We start from the raw sequence: 12,518 nt of genomic DNA on the forward strand, positions 1-12,518 counted from the left end.
GTTTTGCCCCTGTCTCTCCTCCCAGCTTCTCCCTTTCCCCGAGTTCACGGCACTGTTTCAGTTTTTCGGCTTGATACCCGTTATGTTATGTCAGCTGTTACATTGCGCTTAAAACAATAGACTCCAGCTGGCTGAGGTCAGATGTGAAAACAAGGACCTAACAAAGCCAGAGACCCTCCAGTTATACTGAAATTGAGATACACACTGAATGTAGCACTTAATGACAAACTACTTTCCAGACATTTGGGCAAAGCATAAAGGAAACACCTGTCACTGCAAACATTACACACTAATCCAGATAAACCCTAAATTTAAAAATCTTTCTTTTCACTGCTTGGCTATAGCATGCACCAGTATTCCACAGTTTTAATTTATTTTTTTTTCCTAGATGGAATTTCTATTATTCTGCTTATTTAGTAAAATAATAAATAGTGAGAAATATGTACAATTTCAAAGAAAATATGTTTACTGTGCTTCTTTTGGAGTTACCAAGCTGATGTCCCAAGTTTGACATGGATTTACACCCCAGGAAAGTTCAGTTGAACTTTAACTCTTAAGTAGGAAGCTTGACAAAAGTGAGCAATAAATGTAACTGTGTATGAAACATGTAATTTTCAGTGATGGCATTTTCTTATCTGCACCTCTGAACACAATTTATTGGAATGCACTTACTCTTAAAAATAAAGAAACAGAGCCCGTCCTAGTCATCAGAGTCTGAGTCCCAAAAAATGCCTGGTACTTCACAGCCACCTCATCCAGTTGGGATAAATGCTAAATTCCTTCATGCACAGCGATGTACATGCAGACTTTACTTCAATGGCAGTGTTCAGTTATGTCACCACACAACTCCAGGTACAGAAATCCCAGAGAAGGGATTTTTCTTTTCAAAGTTCGTAGAAAAGGCAGAAGTAATCAATTTTCTACATCCAAGCCACTCCATTGTAGCAGGCTAACATAACAAACCCACAATGTGGACCTTCTGGATGAAATGTATGGATACATGTAAAAAGTGATGTAGGGGTTTTTCTATACAAACTGCTGTTTATTCTTGTATATCTAAAAGCCATTCCTGGTGGTAACTATAGAGAAATTTACAAAAATAAACTTCTTTTATCACAACTGAATAGGAAACCTCTAATAATACCAAGAGTGTACCTGGCAGGGCATAACATATTGGAAGTCTTTCTGTGTTTTAACAAGTTTAAGAACTTTTTCTTTCTCCTCCGTGCAAACACTTGCCCAATTCATTTCACTGAAAGCATTAATTGTTCTCTTTTTTTTTTTTAGCAAAATCCATCCACATGATGAGCAATAAAGTAGACCAAATGGCATGAATTTTGAGGCTCCACCACAAAGTTGCCAGAGTTTTCTCTGGCACCAATGTTTACATGGCCCTTTTCTCCCATCTCTCTCTCCACAAATTATGAGTGCTAATTACTCGTATAAAATTCCCCAAGTCCATGTGGAAAAACATTTCTTTATTATTAAGAGTTCACTTCTTCCAAAATATATTTTTATCTATTTCAGGACACCGTCCAAGGTCAGAAGCAGCCACCCCAGGAGAACACAGCACGGGCCAATGCTGCCCTCTGCAGATTTTAAAGGGAGGCTCCAGTGCCCTTCTACAAGTTTTTGGTTTTTAGCACATGTCTAAACAAAACCAGTTAATCTCTCCCTTACTGGTCTTAGCATGCTTTCATTCCATATCACCACTTCACTCCTCCTTAACTCAGATCTCATCTACACCAAACCAGAGCAAGAGGCTTGTCTTTATTTTGTTTTTTTTAAATAAGAAAGCACCAATTTAATGAAATTGGTTCAGCTGTCCTGAACAGACAGCCTTATTTCCACTTTAGGAGCATCTGATTTGGCTCCCTTTGACCTACTCAGAATGGACATAAAGCAGAATTTAAGCACGTTCACGCAACCTTCTGAACCAAATGAATTAAATCCTTTTAACAGCACATGTACATTAAGTGCATAACTCTCTTCTGCAGGCCAGGGGAGCTGACAAGGGATTGCTTTGAGAACAGCTGGAACAAGTTAAGATCTTACTACCAGCAACCTTCCAAACCAAGGCAGCCGATTTTGCAGTGAGGCAGATTAGAAGCCCACACCTTATCTGCCAGCACAGCTCAGCCATAAACAAAAATCGGGCTGAAATGCAGCCAGAAACACCTGGGTGCACACTCAGGGGAAGGTCCCTGTTCCAGCTACTCCTCATACTGTTGCCTCATTAAAAGAGGGGAGGGCAATTTTAATTTCTAATCATGTTTTCTGAGCCTTCACATCACCCACAGCTGGCATTGTTCCTACGAACTCAAATGTAAAGAAGCAGCTTTGACTGAAAGCTGGGATTCTCCACTTCAGCTGTCAGGGGAGTGACAGGAAGCAAAGGCTGCAGTGAGTGACTCCCTGGACAGGTCTTTCTGCAGGTCCAACAAAGGAAAAAGATTAAAGACCATAAATCCACTAGACACATCTTCTACACCAGCTGGCCTCACTTTGGGTCAGACCAGGGGACATTGCTGGGGCTGCAAGGACAAATTTTTCACCTTCTCAGCTACAGCTGTCCTTCAGAGTCTGTAGACTAGATTAATCTCTGGAGCTGTCACCAGGCATCTTTTACAGATATTAAATTCGTTTAATTTTTCAAAAGGATGAAAATGCACCCATGCATTTTGGCCTTCTTAGGCAAGGGATATTATCAGGAAAGAAAACTGCTAGAACCCCTTTGAACTGTGTATTCTCTCTGAAGACCACCTTCAGAAGCAAAAGCTGTAGGTGTTTTCCTCCTTCTTTCTCAAAAGACCCACAAAACACTCCAGCAAACAAAAGCCAAGGTTTATACTCAAAACATTATATTAAAAAAGCAATATAAACTAGATTTCCTATGGGCCTAGACTCTGTGCCAGTTTCTCATAATTGTAGGAATAATTTCAATGCCAATAAAGTAAATGTTACTAAACCAAAACTATTGCCTTTTTATTTTAATTTGTAATTTTTGAAGTTTAAATATTGTTTAATCTCTTCAGTAAGAAGCATGCTAAAGTAAAAAAGGAACTTAGAAAGCTGGAAAGAGTTTATACTTTCATCATAAAAACACAGCTTTTTCTTCTTTTTTTTTTATTTGGCGGGAATCAATATTGAAATGAGATTCCTACTAGAAAATAGCTTTTTCAGGCACACCAAATATCCCTTGGATCAGCAGAATATTTAATCCCCTTGGAGCAGGCACTTGGATTTTCTTAGATCATGCTGAGATAACAGCATTCTGCTGTGTTCTGGCACCATAAAATCCTTGCTTATGAAAATAAAAGAAAAATATGGCCTCTCTGGGAACATACATCTCTGCGCTGCTTTTTTTCCATAGTTTAGACATTGTAGTCTCCAAATCAATTTCTACCCTGATATACCACATTCTCTTTATGAGTCATGGCAAAAGCTCTCCCGCACCACTGTTTTACACGGGCCAACTGTACACAGGGCTCTTCAAGATGATGATGCTTTCACAGCCTTGGCTCGGGCTCCAGCTCCCGCTGGGCAAGTGCCAGCGAGCAACTGGAGTCAAACCCCCTCCGACAGCACCATCTAGTGAGAAAAAAAGAGAAAATAAACACATGCAAATTTAAACAGTTTGCACTGCATTCTGGAAACGAACAAAAGGCCAATTCTCTCCTAATCTCCCATTACAACTGCATTTAGGTATAGCTTTCATCAAGGCTCTTTGCCTGGTGAAGTGTGGTGACAAGTAGAGAAAGATTCAGCGGCTAATTGTGAGCTTTTTGTCTAAATCTGGAACACCACTTGGAACACATATAAACTGTTTATTTTCCCAATGCTAAGCTTGTGTTTTTCTTGCTTTTAAGAGAAATAGAAGTGGTTTTCAATGCTTTTAAATTATTGGTAGCACAACATCTTCTGTTTCTTGCTGTGCTAATGGGGGGGTGATATTTTAAGACAAGCCGTTGCAGAATAAAATCAAAATAATATATTTTTATAAACTACAAAATAATATATTCTTATATACTACACGAAACTGGTTCTTCCACCCAGTTTCGAACTGAAACTGCCTCAACATACAATCTCAATAACTTTTATAGCTTTTATTTTCTTGTTATTTTAATAACTTGTATGACTATGTTAGTAAAGCATGAAATTCTTCTTCATGAAAAAGGGCACACAGCTTCTATCTGTAACTTCAGGGTGACCAGGTTCCTTGCTCCCAAAAAGACTACCTGCTGAAATTATGTAGGTGCTCAGATCTTTTACAGCATCACAGCCAAATGCTTTGGCTATAAGCAGAATAGCTGTTAATTGTGAGTGCTTTCAATAGTCTTGTTTCATTAGTTTTCCAGTCAGGACAAAGAGATTCTGTTATTTTCCCAATGCATATCTTCAGGGCCATGCAACTCCAGTTTCATGCGCTTACTTGAGGTCTCAAACCACAAACTCCACATGGCCAAAGTTCCTTCATTCTCAGTTAAGCCCAAGCAAAAGCCATCTTCAGTATTCCCATACTCCTGGTAGCTTGCTGCTACTCTGCTGCTCCCTTGAGCTCTGTCTCATTTAGTAGTATTTTGTCAATCAAATTGCTTGCCTTCCTTTGCTCACCCTCAATGACAATGTCACCTGCTTGAATTGTCTGGCTCCAAATAAAAATCATTACTGTCAAATAATTAAAAATCCTTCTATAGACACAAAAAATAAATTAATTCCTACAGCAGAACAGTAGAAAGAGTGCTCTCCTAAACTTTCATTCCTCCTTACAGCACCATGTGGTTTGGAAGCTTGCACTCTTTCTTTTCCAGTTTTGTGTCTTGATCCCTACATGTTGTTACACTTTATTTTACTTCCTTCTTTCCATTTTGCAGTCTCTCTTCAACCAGCCCTCTGTGATTAAATCTCCCTCTGTGATAAAATTCAGTTACATCTACTTTTGACAACTCGTAAAAAATAAAAGTAAAACAACTTCTTTGACTTTAAGGTAGTTGACTACCTTAAAGTCAAAGAAAAATCTCTTAAGAAATAGGAGAATACGAAATTTCCCTGGGTAGATGCCAACAGGAGTGAGATTCTGACATTTATGTTTGTGTTTCAAGATGCCACAGCTCCTTGGAAAGTCCCACTGAAACTGGATAGAGGAGAGAACACATCAGCCCATCTTCTGCTTAGGATGGATGGCTCCCCATAATCCCCACAGGTTTCATCAAAGTTACCACAGTTAATCCTTTAAGAAAACAGTATCAGCCTCTCCCAATACTGAACAAACAGACAACTGCTCATTTCCCAGGAAACCCATGCCAGTAGGATTTCAATTTTAGAAATTAACCACAGTTTTTCTCACTGTGTAGAACAGGAACACAGATACAACATTCACCAATTCCCTCACTGCTTAGAGAGAACAGCAGAAATACACAACACTCGATATTCCACACTGTGTGTGTAATCCTGAATGCTTTGCATTACAGTGCCTGGATTGCCAGATACAGACAATACAGGATGAACAAACCAAAACAAGCTCCATGATTTCACAGGGTGGGGGCAGAGAGTGAAACCTTACTTGTTACAGAAGTTGTTTCACTGAGACAACACACAGGTCAAATATTATGATATATTGCAAAGGTGAGTGAGACATTACCAGGAGTTAAATTCATCACAGACATTGGCAGAAGTTATGGATAAAAACCCCTACTAGTTCTAGAGTTAAAAAAACCAAAATTAATTAAATCTGTACAAAAGAGAAAACGCCAAACCACAAAAAAATTTGAACCGATTGCAGAAATAAATGTATGCATGCTCTTAGCTAGCACCCGTTATGTTACACCTAGGAGTTCAAACATCTTACAAGTGAGTTAAAAGCAATATACTGGAATGAAAGCACTTAATACAGAAATAGTATGATTGACACTAAATTTAATACGCTCTATTCTTATAGCATTCATATTAGGTATAGAACCTTGGCATATTTAATAGATAGACAAAAATTATTAGAATTGATGGGGGTCTTAAGTGAACTTTTTCATGTGAATAGTGGTAATACACTTAGTGATATTACTGAAGCATTGCTGCAATACCTGTTTTGAACAAATATTTAAATTGTTATTTAGCATTTTCTCAATAAAGTGACAGTGTTTCCACATTTCCAAATAATGGTCATTTATTTATAAACACAAAGAAATCAATGATTTATCAGGGAGTAACCCACTAGTGAGGTACAACAAATTCATAAAAAGTTTGGATGTTTAAAATCATGCCTTTCCAACTCAAAACTAAAGCTCTTCAATGAAATCTAGGCAGGCAGGACACAAATACTTCTGACATTTGTTGAAATAACTCTGCTGCAGCACTGGTGTACTAGAACCACAGTGACTATTTTCTCTAGTGAAGGGAAAGAGCATAAGACAGGTAGAGCAAATTGTCTTAAAGTCAGTGGACATGAGTTTTCCAATTCTGAAACAAAGCTGGATATGACATAAACTAAATGAAAGGACTTTCACTTACTTCTTTCCCCTGCTGTGGCCAAGTGTCTGGTTTTCAGTACAGCTGAAAAAAGTATTAAACCAAGCAATAGGAGGGATTCAAGCTTAATTAGAATACCTGTATGTGTTGGACACACCACAGGTGTCCTCAGTATAGGCCACAGAGTGTATCGCCTCATTTTTGGGTTAACATGACTTTTTGAATTTCTGTAGCTTTGCAGACTCATTAAGGGAAAAGCAGAAAAGTCTCTTGTCAATTAAACCATAAGGAACATTTTGTTTGATATGGTGTTAGCTCAGGAGATCAGAATTGGCACACTGCGAACACACATCAATCACATTAATGTCCACATACATACCATCCAAAATAACGTCCCTGTAGCAAGAGCTGCATACTGCTCAATTGTAGAGAGCACGCTGAAGATAAGGCATATCAGCACAATAAGGAAGCTGCAAAAGAAAAGAAATTAAACAATTAAAATAATGTAATGCAGTGTAATAACTGATAGGGAGAATAGATAATTATGCCACCACAAACCATCTGTTTACACTGAAATGTCATTGGTATTGGATTATCTCTAAACACGGCTGGTAAATGTTGCACGATCCTGCTTCCTGTTGGGTAGTTTATTTCTCTTCAGACACTGAGGTTTTGGGTTGGACATTATCAAATTAAACCATATGGTAACACTAGCTTTAGCCCACCTCTAAGATTTGCTGTTTCCTGGCCCCTCATGAAAAGAACACTCCTTGCTTTTTCCTATTTTGAGGACTACTTTGGCTAAATCGCCACACAACCCCAAACATGTTTCAAGTATTTGCCTTTTTGCTGATCCAAAGCCCAATAAACTGGGGAGGGGAAAAATCACAGCTAAGCTAAAGTTTAATAGGCTGTGCTAGACTGTCTTTTATAATTGATCCCTAAAATACCCCAAATAAATAAAGTCTGATATTTGGCATTTGAAACACAGCTGAGGTGTGATTCCACCTAATTCCCAACCCCTGCCATGGGCAGTCACCTATCCCTAAACCAGGCTGATCAGAGCCCCACATGGTCTGGCCTTGAACACTTTCAGGGATGGGGCTGACACATTTGTCCTTAGGAAAGGGGTCCTGGTTTCCAACATAGATTTGGGGCAGCCAGAGAAACAGCCCAGCTGTCTGTAACCTCCCAGAAATCCTCTTCCCCCATGTGGGGAGCAAGGCTGCTCAGCCCTGCAGCCTCTGCCTCCAAAGCCCTTCCCTGAGCAGTTCAGCTGAGCCCAGCATCCCACAGGACTGCTGCTTCCCCTAAATCCTGCTTCCCCTAAGGGATGTAACACACCTAGGAAGAAAACCATTTAACACCCAGACTGGATGCTGTCCACTGCACACTAGGCATAGGCAGCTTCCAGTTCCCAAAGAACTGCATGTTTCTTTTAAAAACGCAACACAAGCAATTGGCAAGACTGAAAACATCCACTTGTTAAACACAAAGTTAGTTGTTAGGGCTATTTCTCACAATTCTGTTGAGACAAGCAACACCAATCGTTTGCACTCAACTGAAACTTGCTGCAAAATCCAATAATAAATCACCCACCCTGTTAGGCATCTCTAAAACAGGTAACCATTTTTTAACTAAAAAAAAACCCCACAACAAAAAAGAACTGACATAATGAATAAAACTGAACTCAAGGGAAGTATTAAACCAGGACATAACATTGGCATTACTCAGCTCAAGTCATCCAGAGCTTTATTCTTTGTTCATAGAAGTGAGCACTTCTTTGGGTGAATCTTTTGAAAGACCAAACACTCAAGAAAACAAAATACTGTTAAGTTGACCTAAGTTATGCTCCCAATGAGTGCTTCAAGATACAGCATATGCAAGTCCAAAGAACACACAGAAAAATGATGCCAGAATCACAGTCACTAAGGCTGGAAAAGACCTCTCAGACCAAGCCTAACCTTTGAGATTGAGTCCAGCCTTTGAGATTATCTCCATTATTTGGTAGCACAAAGTTTGTAGCTAATTAGGCACAAAAGTCAAATAGATAATGAAATTAATAGGATAGAGATGATCACGTATCAATACAAGTACCCATATAAAAATATACTTTACCTAAGCAAAATATAAGAATGTGAATGTTTGTCTCATCTCTAAAGTCTTTTCATTTTACCCTTGTATCTCTGCCTTTGGGCATTCTTAAGCACAAGTAAGCTGTGCAGACAAAGCAGCAGAACGCAAAGGTGAGCCAGTCATTTGAAACATAACATAGATGTTCCCTAAGTATCCAGCCCTACTGTCTGCAATATTCTCACAATGCACAAGAGCAATACACATGTCAATGTGAATATAAATGGAGTCAGTTGCACAGAGACAGCTGAGGCTCTCTGGATTCAAAGTCCAACATATACAGAATTAGCAGTTCAAAGCAAACAAGGAGTTGCAAGGGATGAGCAGTACCACTTCACATTGACTTCATCCCTTAATACCAGTACAGAATGTTTAACTCGGCCAGCACAAGAAACCACAAGGGGGCAACCAAAGCAAGGACTATCCCGTTTCTGTCCCTTTCCTGAACAAAGGCAAAACCCTAATAAGCATTAAAGTTGAAATTTCATGTGCTGAAGTGACAAAAAGATAAACTTAGGGTCAATCGTTTGCCAAATCTCTTTGCTTGCTCCTATTGGAGAAATTGATGGCTGAGGTAAGAACTGCATCAAATGCCACTCACCCCACTAACTACCTACTTTTATGGCTTTTCGTGCACATGGACCCATTTCAGTCTAACTAATATTTTTTGCCACCCCCAGAAAAGCTATTACAATTCACTGCTGCACTCTTTCCAGGCTGGTGCATGAAACACCTCCATAACCACAAGCACACGTTATGCCAAGCAAAACAAAGATGTTTGGTCAGGCACTGCTGCTGCATGTCTGTTCCTTTGGCACGGGAGAGATGACACCCACAAGGTGCCAGCACAGAACCACAGCTGAGCTACTCACCCTGTTACACTGACATTGCTATTTTGTTTAGATCAATTGCACATAAGGAACAGAAGGTGCAAAATTAAGACTTTAAACAAATACACATGGTGTTCTCCTCCTGTGCCATGAGCCTACTGTTTGTTACCTTCCAAAACTCAGCTTTGTTTTTGTTCTGGTATTAGTGGCTCCCCTCTCTCCACTTCTGAAGTATAAGAATGGAGTGAGGCACCAGTAAAATAGAAAATGGGAAGTTTGGCACTTTTTTTTTCTTTCCCTTTTTTGACAGTTATCTCTCTCTTCAGTCAGAAGTGTAACACAGATCCCCAGTTACTGCCTAGGCAGCAGACAAGTCCACAGGAGCTAGTCACAAACAACAGCTGAAGGAACAGACTCTGCCTGAAACTTGAATTTGTGTATGCAAAAATCATCCTGGAGCAATTTAACTGGCCAGTCTCAGAAAAGCAAACACTACAATTCTCACAAAATAACCTTATCACTCTATCACTACTGTGATTCCTCTCACTATATTAAAAAAAAAGGGAAAAAACCCACTTGTCTTGATACAGATGCTAAACATGTAAACTCATCATCCAACCAGTAAATATCAGACAAGCTAATGGGCAACTGACTCCACTCTGGTGTAATTTTTTTCATATACATTTTTCCTCTAAAGGAGAGATAGCAAACGCTGCAACTTCATAAAATCTAGCACTCTACAGTCAGACAGGGTTTCATCCCTTGCAAACCACGAGTTTTATCTCCCGAAACCCACTGCTTGTTTACCCTCTCTGCACAAATGTGACCATCTTCAAGAAAGGAAGCAGAGTGACGAGCTCAGGCTCTCGTCAGCTCTGATCTCACTCCGATTGTGGGGCCAAGCAAGCAGCACAGATGAGGAGATAGCCTGTGAAGTTTTTCATGTTGTCCCTCCCAGGTTACAAAGTAGCATCTGCTTGCATGTAGATAAATCACATCTACTGCATCAGTAGATGCATTCAAAAGTACTCAGCTTCGTGGTTAAGTCATATCTAACAGTGCTATGTTGTTTTTTTTTAAACCAAAAGTTTTGCAAGTGGCTGATCATCTCCACTTCCTGATGTGAAACCACAACACCACTGTTAAAGCAGTGTGGGCATGACAAAGCAGCAGGTATTTTCTTTCATGGGCTCAGTTTTTGCTGGAGCAGTACAAGGAGACCTGTGCCCTCTCAGACAGCGCTATTTACTCAGCCAGTTTCTCTGGTTGTCTTTTCAACTCTGTTTTCCCAGGCAGCTGGTTTCCCATCCCTGGGGGAGCCAGAGGCAGAAGCGGGGCTCTCGGAGTGCAAGAAACAGCACCAGGGTGCAGCACTGCAGTCACACTTGGAGCTCAGGAACATTCCAAGCCTGTAGCTGGACTCGGGATGTGTCTGTGCCACACCACCCTCTGGAGAGAAAAGCATGAGCACAGACACTGCTGTACACAGAGTTACACAAGGCACTGCCTGCACAGGTGTGCTCATGTAGGCAAACACTTAAATAAATGATAAGTTTTGTCTTGCTTCACTGTGTCAGGCAGACAATTTAGGTAATTTTTTGTCTCAAACAGGTTTGAGAAGCTAGAACATTTCCACAAAAGAATCATTCAGCCAAAAAGGCAACATGGCCAGTCAGCATGTGTGCTTTACTTAACAAAATAGGAAATATATTAATATAGGAAATATATTAAGAGCTAAAGGTATTTAATGTTTTATGACTATTTTACGATATATTTTGACTTAGACACACACCTATGGCTTTTTCCCTGACCTCGGTGTCAGCTGTAGGAACTTGACATATTACAGGTACCTATCAGTACTGTGCAGCCTTCAGCCCTGAGCAGCTGAGTTTTTTCTATATTTAACTATGATTTTTGAACATTAGCATGTCTTTTTTTGTGGCTTGAAACAATGTGTAGAATGATCAAAGGAACAATAAACCACTTACTGAGAGATAACAATGCTCATTTAGTGAATGTCACAGGTAGGAGAACTGATAAAGGTTTATAAAATATGCCCAGTGATATGACCAGCAACATTTAAAAAAACAGTGTATGAGACATGCTGGAAGTACTTACTCACCAGATTAACAGTCTCATGTGCATGCAGCTGTTATCATCAAAACCAGCACTAAAATGTGGGTAGATTTCATTCCTTCTTGCAGTGTTTCTTACATACTCACAGTGGGAATCTTTCCATAAAGCCAGAAAAGGTTGCCATTAGGCTATAAACTGAGCTGAGACCTTAAATACACTTAACAGATGAGAAGGGACATGCAAAGTTCAGCTCAATTTGTATCAACTTGAGCTCTAACCATCCAGGAAGACATTTTTTCCTTGTTCAATGTCACAAGCTGCCTTAAGTCTGGTTTTTCTCACCATTTTTATTCATTACAGCTATCAGTCTTGAAGATATCCAACTCTTGGTGCCCTAGCATACAGGGAATATTATTTTACTTGGTAAGTACCAGCTAAAAAGCAGTTCCCAGCATCTGTGCTTTTTTCTGTTTGGCATGAGGTCATGGGCTAGTTGCAGTTCATCCTCTCTATCTTCTGGAGAAAACAACTTTAACTAAAAAAATAAATATTCTGCAAAAAAAGAAAATGTCCTTAGTGTGCTTCTATGTGCTTAACATTCTACCTAAGCCCCCTTCTTGAATCTCTGTCTGCCCTTACTTTTACACAGCTAGATTGTCTTTCTCTGAATGCACAGCTCTGTTCAGTCACATACATGATCAGTCATCTATCCTGTAACTCAGGTGTGGGCTTGTTTTGTGGCATTTTGTTAGTTTGTGGGATTTTTTTTACCAAGTAAATAACTTTTTTTTGCCATTTAGCTTCTAACTGTGACATGTTTCTTAAGTTTAACCTCCTCTAAGTATAAAGCTTTACAAGAACTGGAAGGATGACATTGAGAATGAACAACACGAGTGTGCACGTTGTACTTGGGCAGATTCTTATCTCGATCATCATAATTTGCAACCTATAATGCTCCTGCATATCCAGTTCACATGAGTTCATTAAAACATCTGACAGCATCATTAGCTCATCTTT

The 12,518-nt window shown here is 39.6% G+C and overlaps 1 protein-coding gene across 4 annotated transcripts in view; it reads right to left on the minus strand.

Moving 5' to 3' along the window:
* Positions 1–12,518, minus strand: part of KCNQ1 (potassium voltage-gated channel subfamily Q member 1) — a 333,132-nt gene that overhangs the window by 285,384 nt on the left and 35,230 nt on the right. For all 4 annotated transcript variants that reach the window (XM_039728426.1, XM_039728428.1, XM_039728427.1 and 1 more), the window contains exon 2: positions 6,842–6,932. In XM_039728426.1, coding sequence (XP_039584360.1) covers positions 6,842–6,932 — 91 coding nt within the window. The remainder of the gene's footprint in view (positions 1–6,841; positions 6,933–12,518) is intronic.

The sequence above is a fragment of the Passer montanus genome, unplaced genomic scaffold (assembly GCF_014805655.1).
Source record: "Passer montanus isolate IOZ18808 unplaced genomic scaffold, ASM1480565v1 scaffold65, whole genome shotgun sequence".
Lineage (NCBI taxonomy): Eukaryota > Metazoa > Chordata > Aves > Passeriformes > Passeridae > Passer > Passer montanus.